Below are 12,746 nucleotides of genomic sequence, written 5' to 3'. Positions count from 1 at the left end.
GAAAAACTACCATCTATGATGCAATAAAACAGAACTGAAAAGATTCGGATCATGCAAAAAAAATAAATTAGAATTACATCTGCAATTTATAGCCTAAAAATGAAGTATTCCTGCTCTGGTTACCTGTGATATAAAATGTATACAATTAAATTTTATTTATTTTTGGAGATAAATCATAGATTTATAATATTATTTAATATTTTAACAAGGAAGAAAAATAGAATGATAAGAAACTAAATTGTTTTGATTTTGTGTTTTGTTTTTCTTAATGACCGTCATACATATTTGCTTCTTTATTTGGTCTGTACTTTCTGTCCAATGTTGGGGAGTCCAATTAGAAACGAACGTCTCGCAGGTTTCCACTCATTCAACTTTTCTACGTCTCTCTTTTCTTCTTGCAGACTCTGGCACTGCGCCTTAATTCTGTAGGGAACACTGGGGACAAGGGGGCATAGAACGGCATTTAATTCACTTTGAAGAGGTCAGGGGACATTTTTCAAGCTTCAGAACAAAGCTACGATACTGAAAAATTCTCTAAAAAATTAGGTATGAGGATGAAGGAAATAATTAAGTAAATTATTAAGGAATAATGAAACAAAAACAATTAAAACAGATATATAATAATAAAACAAATCAGAATTATTGGAAGAAAATGCCAAAATGCTTTAATGTTCAGCAATCCCACGTTTGTAAATTGTCATTTTGTACATTTGTGATTTTAATTGACATTTTCGGGTCAAGAATACCTACACCTTACACTTCCAGGCTCATCTCTAATACAGGCTTTTACAGTTTGAGTACAGAAAACATATACAATTTCCAATCAATTACCGTATTTGCTCTGAAAAATACCCCTCGTCTTCTAATCGGGGTCGTCTTCTAATCAGACCTCAAATAGAGGTCTGATTATGAGACTAAGATCCAGATCCCCCGCACCGCTGTAGGGGACCTGGATCCTCCTGTCTCCCCCCCCCCATCATACACACACTTACCGGTGCTTCCTGCTGTATTGCCGGGGCAGCGATCCGCGTAGACAACGTCCGCTGCAGCCGGAAGGAGGTGTGGCTAGCAGCGGGGGTTGTCTGCGTCCGTCGCGTATACCTTCCCCGACTGTCAGAGATCAGAGTTTCCCGCACCGGTGCGGGGAACTCTGATCTCTGACAGCCGGGGAAGGTATACGCGACGGACGCAGACAAACCCCCGCTGCCAACTCCATGCATACCATGGGGCACAGTGGCATATAGAGGGTTAAAAGGCATATCATGGCCCACAGTGCCATATTGGTGTGGCAAGCCTGGGGGCAGATGTGCGTAACTGGGGGACAGGTTGGAAAATACAAGGAAATAAAAACAAAAAAAATATTTTTCTCAATCATAGCTTTTATTAAAAAAAATAGTTTACATGAATTAACATTTACTGGTAAAACTTTTTTCCTTTAGGGTCGTCTTATATTCAGGCTTTTTCTTTTTTTTCCTAAGTTAATATTCAGATTTTGGGGGGTCGTCTTATAATCGAGCAAATACGGTATTTTAAATGGTTCAAATTTGCAAACCATGTGTCTCAATAAGTACTAGTACTAGTAGGACTTAATAGTCCATTGTGGGGTTGTGTCACTTTTGGAAGGGTTTATTTACTAAAAGAGGGTTGACAGGGTTTCAGTTCCTTCATTTCACTATATGGTATGAAGGACCAACCCCAGAGAGCTTCTGCTACAGCAAGAGCTTGGGTGGCCCTGTATAATGTATAGTTAAATCAGTGAGATTTCTTCCACGTCCCCTCACCCATTGAATAACGCCTTATACGTGGCCAGCTCAGCCGTTCACACTGGAGAAACCTGCTGATGTGGCCCTTCATAATGAACTGCAAACTCTCCTTTTAGTGAATAGACCCACAAAAGGCAAACAATACGTCTCTAGGAATTGGATACATTACTTACTTTAAAAGACTGTGTATCAGTGATTATACTTGGAAATGCTGCTATTCAGAAATTACAACTTTTACACCTTTTACTTGCTTCAAAAATTAATTTTAAAGCTTAAATTCAAGACTTTTTATTTACATTTGATAATTAAAAAAAAAAACATTTTTAACATTAAAAAAAACTAATTAACAAAAGGGAAGGAGAAGGTTATCAATTAAGTCCGATATTGATTGAAGTGCTACAATTGATAAAGCCAATTCCCTGGTTAAACAGCTTATTTCACGATATTGAACCAACAGATCATGCTGCGCATTAGTAGGTATGGAAACTACCTTTTAGAAAGAACAAGAGATATTGGTTTGGACAGTATGTTGTCCCATGTTGTTAAAACGTAATACAGCCATTAGCATAACGAGACACTACGGTGAGCTTGGCCGATCACATAACTACACCCTACACCCATGAAACATGCTAAAAAAAATCATTATACAAAAATGCATTACATTTTATTAAGTACCTACCTGGAAGTATTGGACAATTTCTGAAGAGGAATAAATGTGTCCGACTTTAACTTATACGAGTCTCTAAAACAAAACATCATATAACATAGTCAATTAAAGGAGAACTCCCACCAAATGTTTATTACCGGTATTAGTATCAGATTAAAATACGTTTTTATGCTTTAGTTTTTCCGAAACATATTTTTTTAGAAAGCTGTATATTATTAACCATTTGTCTGAGTTCTCACTCTGTTATCGTAGATAAACACCCTGACATTATCATACTCCCTGTTGTAAATAATAGAATGCACTCACTTAAACCTAAAGTGCATAAAATAAATAAATACATAAATAAATAAATGGAGCTTAATGTTCAGAGTCATAAAGATGCTCCAAATAAAATATGGAAATACAAAAGAAATATAAAAGGTTTATTTAACAAAAATCAAGACAAAATGGAGAAGCCGTGTGTGTAAAACTAAGTACACCTTATGATTGAATAGCTTGTAGAAACACTTTTAGCAGCAATAACTTGAAGTGATCATTTTCTGTGTGGCTTTATCAGTCCCTCTCATGGTTGTAGAGGAATTGTTGCCCACTCTTCTTAACAACATTGCTTCAGTTGCTTTTGTTTGTGCACAGCTCTCTTAAGGTTCCGCCTTAGCATTTCAATCATCACCACTTTGGTCTCATCTGTCCAATGGACATTGTTTCAGAAGTCATGTGGTTTGTTCAGATGCAACTTTGCAAACCTAAGCCATGCTGCCATGTTTTTTTTAGAGAGAAGAGGCTTTTCTCCTGGCAACCCTTCCAAACAAACCATATTTTGATTCCTATGGAAGCAGTAATGGTGTACTTAGTTTTTCCACACATGGCTTCTCCATTTTGGCTTGATTTATGTTGAATTAGTCTTGACACATGTAATATGTCATGTGTTTTGTTCATCTGAGCTTGTATCTACAATCTCTAATATTTAGACCTGCTAAGGAACAGATTATTGTTGTTCTGTCCTGATATGTAAAACCAAAGAAATTTAAAGAGGGTGTACTTTCTTATTATATTATATTACTGTATACAGTGCTGGTGGTTATATTACTGTATACAGCGCTGAGGGTTACATTACTGTATACAGCGCTGGGGGTTATATTACTGTATACAGCACTGGTGGATGTTACTGTATACAGTGCTGGGGGTTATGCTCAAGAAGAATGTTTTATTTCTCTGGGACTTCCTCTTTAAAGAAGCTTTTGTTTTCTATGAAAGGAAATGAATTGGGTTAAGTACGAGTGTTTTGTAGAATCAGATAGCGGTTTTGAAATTTGGCCAGAATGTCTCAACACATAAAACGTTTGCGATGCTGCCATTTCCATAATAATGTGATGCGTCTTCCTTGCAAAGAACAGAAAGCCATTAGCCGGCTTAAACTTTTATGCTGAAACAGGCAAAAAAAAAAAAAAAAAACCTATGAAAACTTATGAAAATCAGAAAACTATGGTTTATGCTTTTAAAATAATATAAAATGTATGAAGTATATAACCTGGATTTCCCAACCATTATATATAGCATATAACCTTTTCTCATATAATAGTGGAGTGCGCCTCAAACCGATAGTAGTACGTCCTGAGGTTTTTGCGGTGATCAGTAGGCCTGCACCTAGACTGTGGTGCCCATAGGGAGAAGCTTAATAATTCTACTGAAGACAATTGAAGGGAATTATATAAATGAGGATAAAGATCTAGCCGACTGCTTAAATAATAGTCAACTTAGACTAACAAACAAAGGGCAATTAGAGCCCTGCTCAAACTACCTGATAATTTAATTTGGTCAGACCTTACCTGTATTGGATGCAGGAAGGAATTTTAAAGTAGGATAAATATTAGAACAAGAGGCTCAAATGCTTAGAGGTAATGAAGATTTCTTTTCTTTACTGAGAGGGTGGTGGATAAGTGAAACAGGCTACCAGCAGGAGTGGTAGAGGATAAATCAGTGAGGGTATTTATGGCTATCATTAATCTAAGACCAAAGACTGATTAAGGTCTGAGTCTTTAAAGCAGAAGAAAACAGGCCAACTAGATGGGCTGAATGGGTCTTGCTGGGGAACCGAAGTATATGTACGAACTTCTGTGCAACAGGCAGCCATTTTTATTAATTTGCTACCATTGGGTGACAATGGATTACTTTGGGGGGGTTTTCTGGGTGGTGTTTTATGTGTAAGGCTTTTTTCAATTCTTTTTTTGATGATCTCCTTCCTTGGCCTGAAAATTAGGATCTATGGCATGGCTAGGGGTCAACAGCTCTCATAGGTTAATGTTATGTTTATGGGCACTATACCCCCTACTTTTATTTATTGTTAAATACACCGCACACAGGGTGGGGGAAGAGGGAAGGCAATCCTTGTTCCTGCCCTTGGTTAATAGGGAGTGCTTTTTAAAATTATTTATTTTATAATTTATTTTGTGAGTTTTGCAAGAGGGCATGCAAGGTTATATTGGACTTGCATTCCTTCAACTGAATCTACATATTGTTTAGCGAGTGTTTGCATGGAGGCCATGCATCCTCAGTAGAATCTGGTCAGTCAAGTTAACCCTTAGTGAATAGATCAAAAAGCAACTTAAAATTTCTTAGTAAAGTCCCACCCCCTAAACACATCTCTAAAATAACAGTGTCTGTTTTTGGCCATTTTTCATATGGGAACATAAGAATTACTGTATGCATGTATTTCTAAAATGTTATTCTCCTTATTCATGTAACAGTTAAAGTTATGAGGAAATGACAGAAGAGCTGACTAAATACTATTTGCTGATTTATGGATTTGACTTCAAGCCAGCTTTGCAATTTAATGAGCCTAAATAATTTACCATACTCTGTGTTGTTTGTCACAATACGTTACTAAATGTAAGTTTAATTTTATAGGAAGATGCTTGCCAATATAACATACGTTTGAGGCACTTACAAAGGCGTGTTGCGGCAAAATGTGGTATTAAAATTAATGAGAACTAAATACTAAAAACATAAAAAAATCAGGATTTTTGCATTGGCTTTCCTGCCATCAGACCAAACAGCTCCAGTTATTTGAGCCCAGGCCACAAGAGGCGCTTCCATATAAGCAAGTTAAATAGCAGCTTAAGCCCCCCGAAAAGGATGTCTGTGTGTGGGGGGGGGTCTCAAAAAGTTACATCACAATATTATATATGTTTATTTTGTCAACTTTATGTGATATGTATATCACATTATGGTTCACTCTAATTACCCTAGAGGTTAAAGTCACTTTAAAAAGTCTATATTTTCTGTGCTATTATGTGTGTTTTGTTTGTTTGTTTTAAGAACCATGAGTGCCTCGTTCTGTGGATACTTGTCTATTGTTGGTTATGTATTTGTTTCCTTTTTTTTGTAAAGGTTGAGTGCAAGAATATGGGAAATATATATAAATTATTTATTTTTTTATTTTTTCCAGCCACCATAAGTTATCCCTCCCTTATTGCTAAGTTGCTGATTGCTGTTGATTGGTTCAGGCAGCCCTGGAGTTGGTGGGAGAAGAATGGAGTGTAAATTGATTGTTAACGCCAGTACTGCCTCCTTTTTCCGCAGACTTTCTTGACGTAAAACAGCCCTTTACTTTTTAGCTACATACAAGCTGTATGCAGTTTTAATAAATTAATTCTGTCATTCTGAGATATGTGTAGGTAACAATACCCCTTTAAACAGCCTTAATATGTCTGTTTATTTTGGGTGGGTGGTAGATAAGAAGAACAACCAACAGAAATAGTAGGGGTTAATACAGTAATAAAGGAATGTAAACATGCATTGGATGGCCATATGGCTCCTAAATCCAAGACAACGACTTATTAGGGTTTGAGTCTTTATAGCAAGAAAAGCAGGCGACTAGACGGGGGCCGAATGGGTCTGATCTGCCGGCAGATTCTACGTTTCTGTAAATAGGATGTTAGATCATCATTTTTAAGTACATTTGTTTGACACCTTGGTGATACTTACTTAAAATTCACCAATGGTCTTGTAGACCCAAGTTTGTGGAAGCCGGGACTGTACTCTGGAGTACTGAATGCTTTATCCCCGAGGCTGGCTGCAGGGATCCCATTTCTAGGGTCAGTGACTGCAAAACAAAAAACATAATATCGAAGCCATACGGCGCTACGTTTCCCTTTGTACTGCTGATAACATAAATTCCAAGCCATGAATCCCATAACTGCAACTGCACTAAAACAATCAAGAGACCATCAAGTTTCAATAAAAAGTCCTGGTATATGAAGAATGTGCGGTGACTGTATATAAAATGACTTTATGGGAATATTAACCAATCTTTTATGCTTTCTAGTAAGAAATAAATACCATAGATCTGTGTATCTCAACATATTGCTCATCAAAAATCATATTAATCAACACTATATAGCAGATAAACTTTGTGTCCCCTTGGATAGATGTCCCAACAGGTGGGGTTCAGACCTCCTGCATGGACAATACCTTTTTGCCGTAAAATGATCATTAGATTTAAGACATTATGTGGGTTATTTACCAAAGCAGGAGAGTATACAGAACTGTAACATGGTCTGGTACAGAGGGACTACTAGTATTATATATGAACTTGCATCATTTAGTATTATTGGTTTATGCAGCGCCATCATATTCCACAGTGCTGTACAATGGGTAATTAGAACATAACAAGTAGTCCATCACATAGAAACTTGGACTTAGAGAAACAAAAGATGAGAAGGACTCAAAGATTTCTCTTTTTCTAAAAAACATTATCCTAATACCATCTCCAGTAGCACCAAAAAATAAACCCACTCATACCCTCTCAATAAAAAGAATCTCCATGAATGTAATTCATAGAAACATAGACTCTGACGACTGATAAGAACCATTCCGCCCATCCAGTCCGCCATTTTTTTTTCCTTTTCCTTTTTTCTATCAACACTCAAAAACCGGCTCTGCTGCTCTTGACCTTTGAGTGCGAATAATGGTAAATCCCATGTCTTCTTTCCTACCGCGGGTCAAAAAGTGCTGAGTGGCTACTTTATGTGCCCACCGATGCAGTTCTTGTGATGACTTTCTCTATCAGTTATTTTCTTTTTTTTTTCTTTTTTTGTACATTTCCGCTGGTTCATTTAATTTCACAGTTATAAAAGGAAGCCTGAAGAATTAATTACTAGGAAAGTACGCCGTACAGAAAGCTCGATACGGATTCTCGTGCTGCGGCTTTTGAAGATGTCCGTGTAAGAATGGTAATCAAGCTTAAAACGTTATACAGAAACTCCCTCTGGTGGGAAGTATTTAGAGGCGGCAAGGAGCTTAGTACACGTTTTAGAATCCACTCTGACTATTTCTTGGATCTTTTTAGAGCTGAAATATTAATTTATTAACTTACCGTATTTCGTACAGGATAGCAGTAAAGAGGTCATATGATATTTATAGCAAGCAAATAATACATTGCATTCCCTCTTTCAATAATGTATTTTCCGTGCTATCCTTTTCTGTCCTTTATACTTAAAAGGGTTACAGCTTAAGAAATAATGATAGAAAATTCAGAGACATCTGGTCATCCTATTAAAGATTATGGCATAGTCTTGGATAAAATACACACCTGTGTAATATTTACACTCAATTCAGTACTAAATTTGCCAGAAAGTCATATATATATGGGTCATATTGTTCTGTATTTAATACATTAATGGTTGATGTCATTAAAACTCAGCAATACGGCTCATAAACAAAGAAGGATGCGTATAAAAGTGATGGCGGTGCAACCAATGGAATCTTTCTGCCGAATGGGCCATTCCATTGGTTGCTATGGTAATAAGACCAGTATTTAAAAGTTGACCGGGATAACCTTTGATCCATAACCCGAATGGTTCTGATTTATTTTATCACTTTCAAGTTCATTATTATTATTGTTGTTATTATTATTATTATTCTAAATGGCATATAGTCCATCCATCCTTGCCCTGTCATGCTTATTATTAGTGTTCAATTGATTACCTTTTTTCTTTGTTCGTAAGTATGTTGGTAACGTTGATACATCAGCTGAGGTCTGGTTACCCCAGTGGGTTCCCTGGAAGATACAACGTTTCCCTGTATGATACGCGAAAGGCAACCCTTGGTTGGGATAAAATGTCCACTCGGCTCCAACATCATGAAAGCTTTCTGGAAGATACCATATATTGAAAATAGATTGGTTTGGTCACTGTGACATTTCCAAGTTATACCTGTATAGAAGTAACACATTTCATAAAATTCTCTCTTGACCACAAGTGAAATTGTATATATTATATTATTCTTAATATATTAATATTAATATTCTTAATATTCTTATATTATTCTTAAAGTCTAAATTCTTATGCTACAAATGCATCCATTTTAAATTAAAAAAAATGAAATAATTAGAATTATTATTAAATTATTTTTAAAATTAAAAAAATTTAATTATATAAATTTAATCTGGAATGTTTCCTGAGCACGTGACGACCTGCAAGTCTGACACTTGTTAAATCATAACAGACAAACAGCTTTCTCAATTATGAATCATGATATATCAGTTATGGTTTATGCAAAGATGCCAATAGCTAGAGAACTATTACAAATAGAGATTAGCCCAAGGTTTCCTTATTTTTTTTATTTTTGATGATTTTATTTTTATTATGTGAAAGGTATCTCTTTATAAAAAGGAGGCATTATACAAAAAAATATATATTTTTATAACCTTTTGTGTGGAAGGAAATTGTTCTTTTAACTCTCAACCTCGAAGTCACCCAAAGAATGATATTTGGAAGGCTGGGTTAATAGTCACATTAAAGACTAACATACAGATGTCATTGTCATGGGCGTATAACATACAGATGTCATTGTCATGGGCATATAACATACAGATGTCATTGTCATGGGCGTATAACTTACAGATGTCATTGGGATGGGCGTATAACATACAGATGTCATTGTCATGGCCGTATAACATACAGATGTCATTGTCATGGGCATACAACATACAGATGTCATTGTCATGGGCTTATAACATACAGATGTCATTGTCATGGGTGTATAACATACAGATGTCATTGTCATGGGTGTATAACTTACAGATGTCATTGTCATGGGCGTATAACATACAGATGTCATTGTCATGGGCGTATAACTTACAGATGTCATTGTCATGGGCGTATAACATACAGATGTCATTGTCATGGGCATATAACATACAGATGTCGTTGTCATGGGCGTATAACATACAGATGTCATTGTCATGGGCTTATAACATACAGATGTCATTGTCATGGGCTTATAACATACAGATGTCATTGTCATGGGCGTATAACATACAGATGTCGTTGTCATGGGCGTATAACATACAGATGTCATTGTCATGGGCGTATAACATACAGATGCCATTGTCATGGGCGTATAACATACAGATGTCGTTGTCATGGGCGTATAACATACAGATGTCGTTGTCATGGGCGTATAACATACAGATGTCGTTGTCATGGGCGTATAACATACAGATGTCGTTGTCATGGGCGTATAACATACAGATGTCGTTGTCATGGGCGTATAACATACAGATGTCATTGTCATGGGCGTATAACATACAGATGTCATTGTCATGGGCGTATAACATACAGATGTCATTGTCATGGGCGTATAACATACAGATGTCATTGTCATGGGCGTATGACATACAGATGTCATTGTCATGGGCGTATAACATACAGATGTCATTGTCATGGGCGTATAACTTACTTGGGAAGGAGCGGAGGAGCCTGATGCCTTCAGGAAATTTTATATCTTTTATGTGAGGATATGGAGCATCGGGATATCGCGGAGAGGGTAACCATCTCGCAGAAGGTTTCCAATCCAGATCACAGCTACCAACAAGAAAACAATGAAGTATCCAAGTAAATACGGGATGGCACATATAAAACAATGAGTTGTCCGGCTGAGCGTTATTGGGGTTTGTATGATGTAACTGTATCCGCCATTACATTTTTTATCTAGATATTTTATGCTGTGAATCTTGTACGTTCTGTCATTCTGCTGATGGTGTGAGTGGTTGAATGTGTGTATGGTAGAGTGTGATCTGACAGTGGTGTGTGTGTGTGTGTGTGGCTGAGTATGGTACGTGAGCGTAAATTAATTTACATTATCATGATCAGTGGTGTTTCTGCTCTGATCAGACCTGGTTTCCCTCATGCGCAGTCCCAGTAGGTATGACCGAAGGAGATTGTGGGGATATAACATCACATTCCAGGACTACGCAATTTACACCCCTGCAGAGACCGCTCAGAGGGACGAGCAAAAGGCGTCAAAGAAGACATGGAACCAACAGCAATCGGATGCATTCTTTTTAAGGTGAAACTTTGACACTGACTTTAGTAATCCGGCTGGAAAGGACAACCGCCTGGCGCAGACCCTTTTTATTCCTTTGTTTTGTGTTTTAAATAGTTTGGCTTTTTAAAGATTTGGTTTTCCTTTTAATGGACCAAAAGGAGGACTCCAATGAAGACTTACTTGGGGTGGACGGGCATCGTCCAGCGAATAGGCGGCAGACAAATTCCTTTATCACTTTGTAAATGAGGATTAGGGTTCCATTCCTGAGACTGGATGGGGGGATTGGGGTAAAGTCCATGGCGAAGCCGTATCTTGCAGCCTTTCTCTTCATCTGAAATATAAACCATACGTTTGACGCCCACCATCACGATATGTTATCATAGAAGCATAGGATTCTGATGGCAGATTATAACAATTCGGACCGTCTAATCTGTCAGTTTTTAAGACCTTAATCAGTCGTTGGTCTCGTCTTAGATTCAGGAGCCACATGCATGTTTAAATTCTCTCACTGTATTAGCCGGTACCATTTCTATTGGGAGGTTGTTTCTTTTCTCTACCACCCGTCAGTAAAGCGAAACATGATTTCTCTTATGTTATCTTCACACTTAGAATACGAACAAGGGGATCTGTCTATAGGATGGATTTCATGTTTGAGATAAACCTATGAGAAGTAATTGAATAGTAACCTCGCATGGCCACTGACTTTTGCCTTCTTATTGATTGTTCTTATGGACATCAAGCTATTACCCGCTGTCCATTTATATTCTTCTTTATCGTGGTATAGATTTATGTTAGAATATAGGGAGCGATACCCTCGCAATGGCTAGAGCGCCCCCTGCTGGTTACTCCTGATCTGTACAATTAACCTGGGTAAACGGAAATTGTCTCTGTTACGTGTTAGAAAACCTACTATTTGTAGAGGACTTCCAGTCAATTTTAACAGGGATCAGTAGACCACATTAATAACAAGAGCTGCTAAAAAACGAAGCTATTCACCCATCACTATAGCTCTTTTTTATAGAGACGGTATTTTAAGTAATATTTTATTCTCTGTGGATGGACTGATTCATCTAAAACGTGGCCGTGTTCACCTTACCTTCCCCCGACGGTTGTTTGCCCAGCTCTGTCATTTTCTCATCAGGGTTCATATCTCCCACATTACACACAGGAGCTGCTGGATTTGTGTGTCTGTGGTCTGAAGGCACGGCTTGCTCCATGTTGTTGTAAACAAATGTCCCGTTCAGTCCTTACGAGGCTGGCCTGTGTTAACAATGGGACACCAACTCCTTGGAAACCATCAGAACAAATCTCAGTAGCTGCCACGACAGCTTCGCTCCACCGTCTCCTATTGTAGACTGCTTTATAATCAAGCAGACTCTCGTACATTAGGAAATGAAGAAACGTTAGGGTTCCCAGGAGTGTCCTGCTCTCCAAGCTTAAATATGATTGAATGATTCTGGAAGCCACGCACGAGCCCCTTAAAGAGACGATAAAGTCGGAGCGCCGTTATCTGTCACTGGGATACATTTTCCAACTTGAGGTGGACTGTTTGAGGATTGAATAAACTAACCAATGCTTTTTTTTCTATATAATTATTGTAACTTTACAGTTGAACTTTACAGTTCAGTTTGAGATTTACCTATATAACTGCATTTAATATAAACGCTGCATTATCTATAGAAACGGAAACCGCTGGCAGATCAGACCCATTTGACCCCATCCAGTCGCCTGTTTTTAAATGCTGTAAAGACTCAAATCAGTCGTTGGTCTCGTCTTAGATTCAGGAGCCGTATGTCCATCCCATGCATGTTTAAATTCCCTCACTGTATTACCCTCTACCACTTCTGCTGGGAGGCTGTTCCATTTACATACCTCCCTTTCAGTTAAGTAAAGTCTCCTTCTCGTTAAAGTATTTTATAGTGGAAGCTGATTGGCTCCGGTAGCATTTGTCATGAAGGAAAAGTGTTTTGTTTTTTTTTGTTTTGTTT

At 37.5% G+C, this 12,746-nt stretch overlaps 1 protein-coding gene across 1 annotated transcript; it reads right to left on the bottom strand.

Moving 5' to 3' along the window:
• Positions 1-203: 203 nt before the first annotated feature.
• On the bottom strand, positions 204-11,951 carry SPATS1 (spermatogenesis associated serine rich 1). Its single transcript, XM_053460562.1, has 7 exons — positions 11,855-11,951; positions 10,939-11,089; positions 10,171-10,295; positions 8,416-8,580; positions 6,415-6,532; positions 2,443-2,505; positions 204-435 (listed from the first exon to the last, which is right to left on the bottom strand). The coding sequence occupies exons 1-7, from the start codon at positions 11,904-11,906 to the stop codon at positions 294-296; spliced, it is 816 nt and encodes a 271-aa protein (XP_053316537.1). The 5' UTR covers positions 11,907-11,951; the 3' UTR covers positions 204-293.
• Between the last annotated feature and the right edge of the window lie 795 nt (positions 11,952-12,746).

The sequence above is a fragment of the Spea bombifrons genome, chromosome 3, assembly GCF_027358695.1.
Source record: "Spea bombifrons isolate aSpeBom1 chromosome 3, aSpeBom1.2.pri, whole genome shotgun sequence".
Taxonomy (NCBI): Eukaryota; Metazoa; Chordata; class Amphibia; order Anura; family Pelobatidae; genus Spea; species Spea bombifrons.
This window is presented reverse-complemented; position numbering and strand designations above follow the sequence as displayed.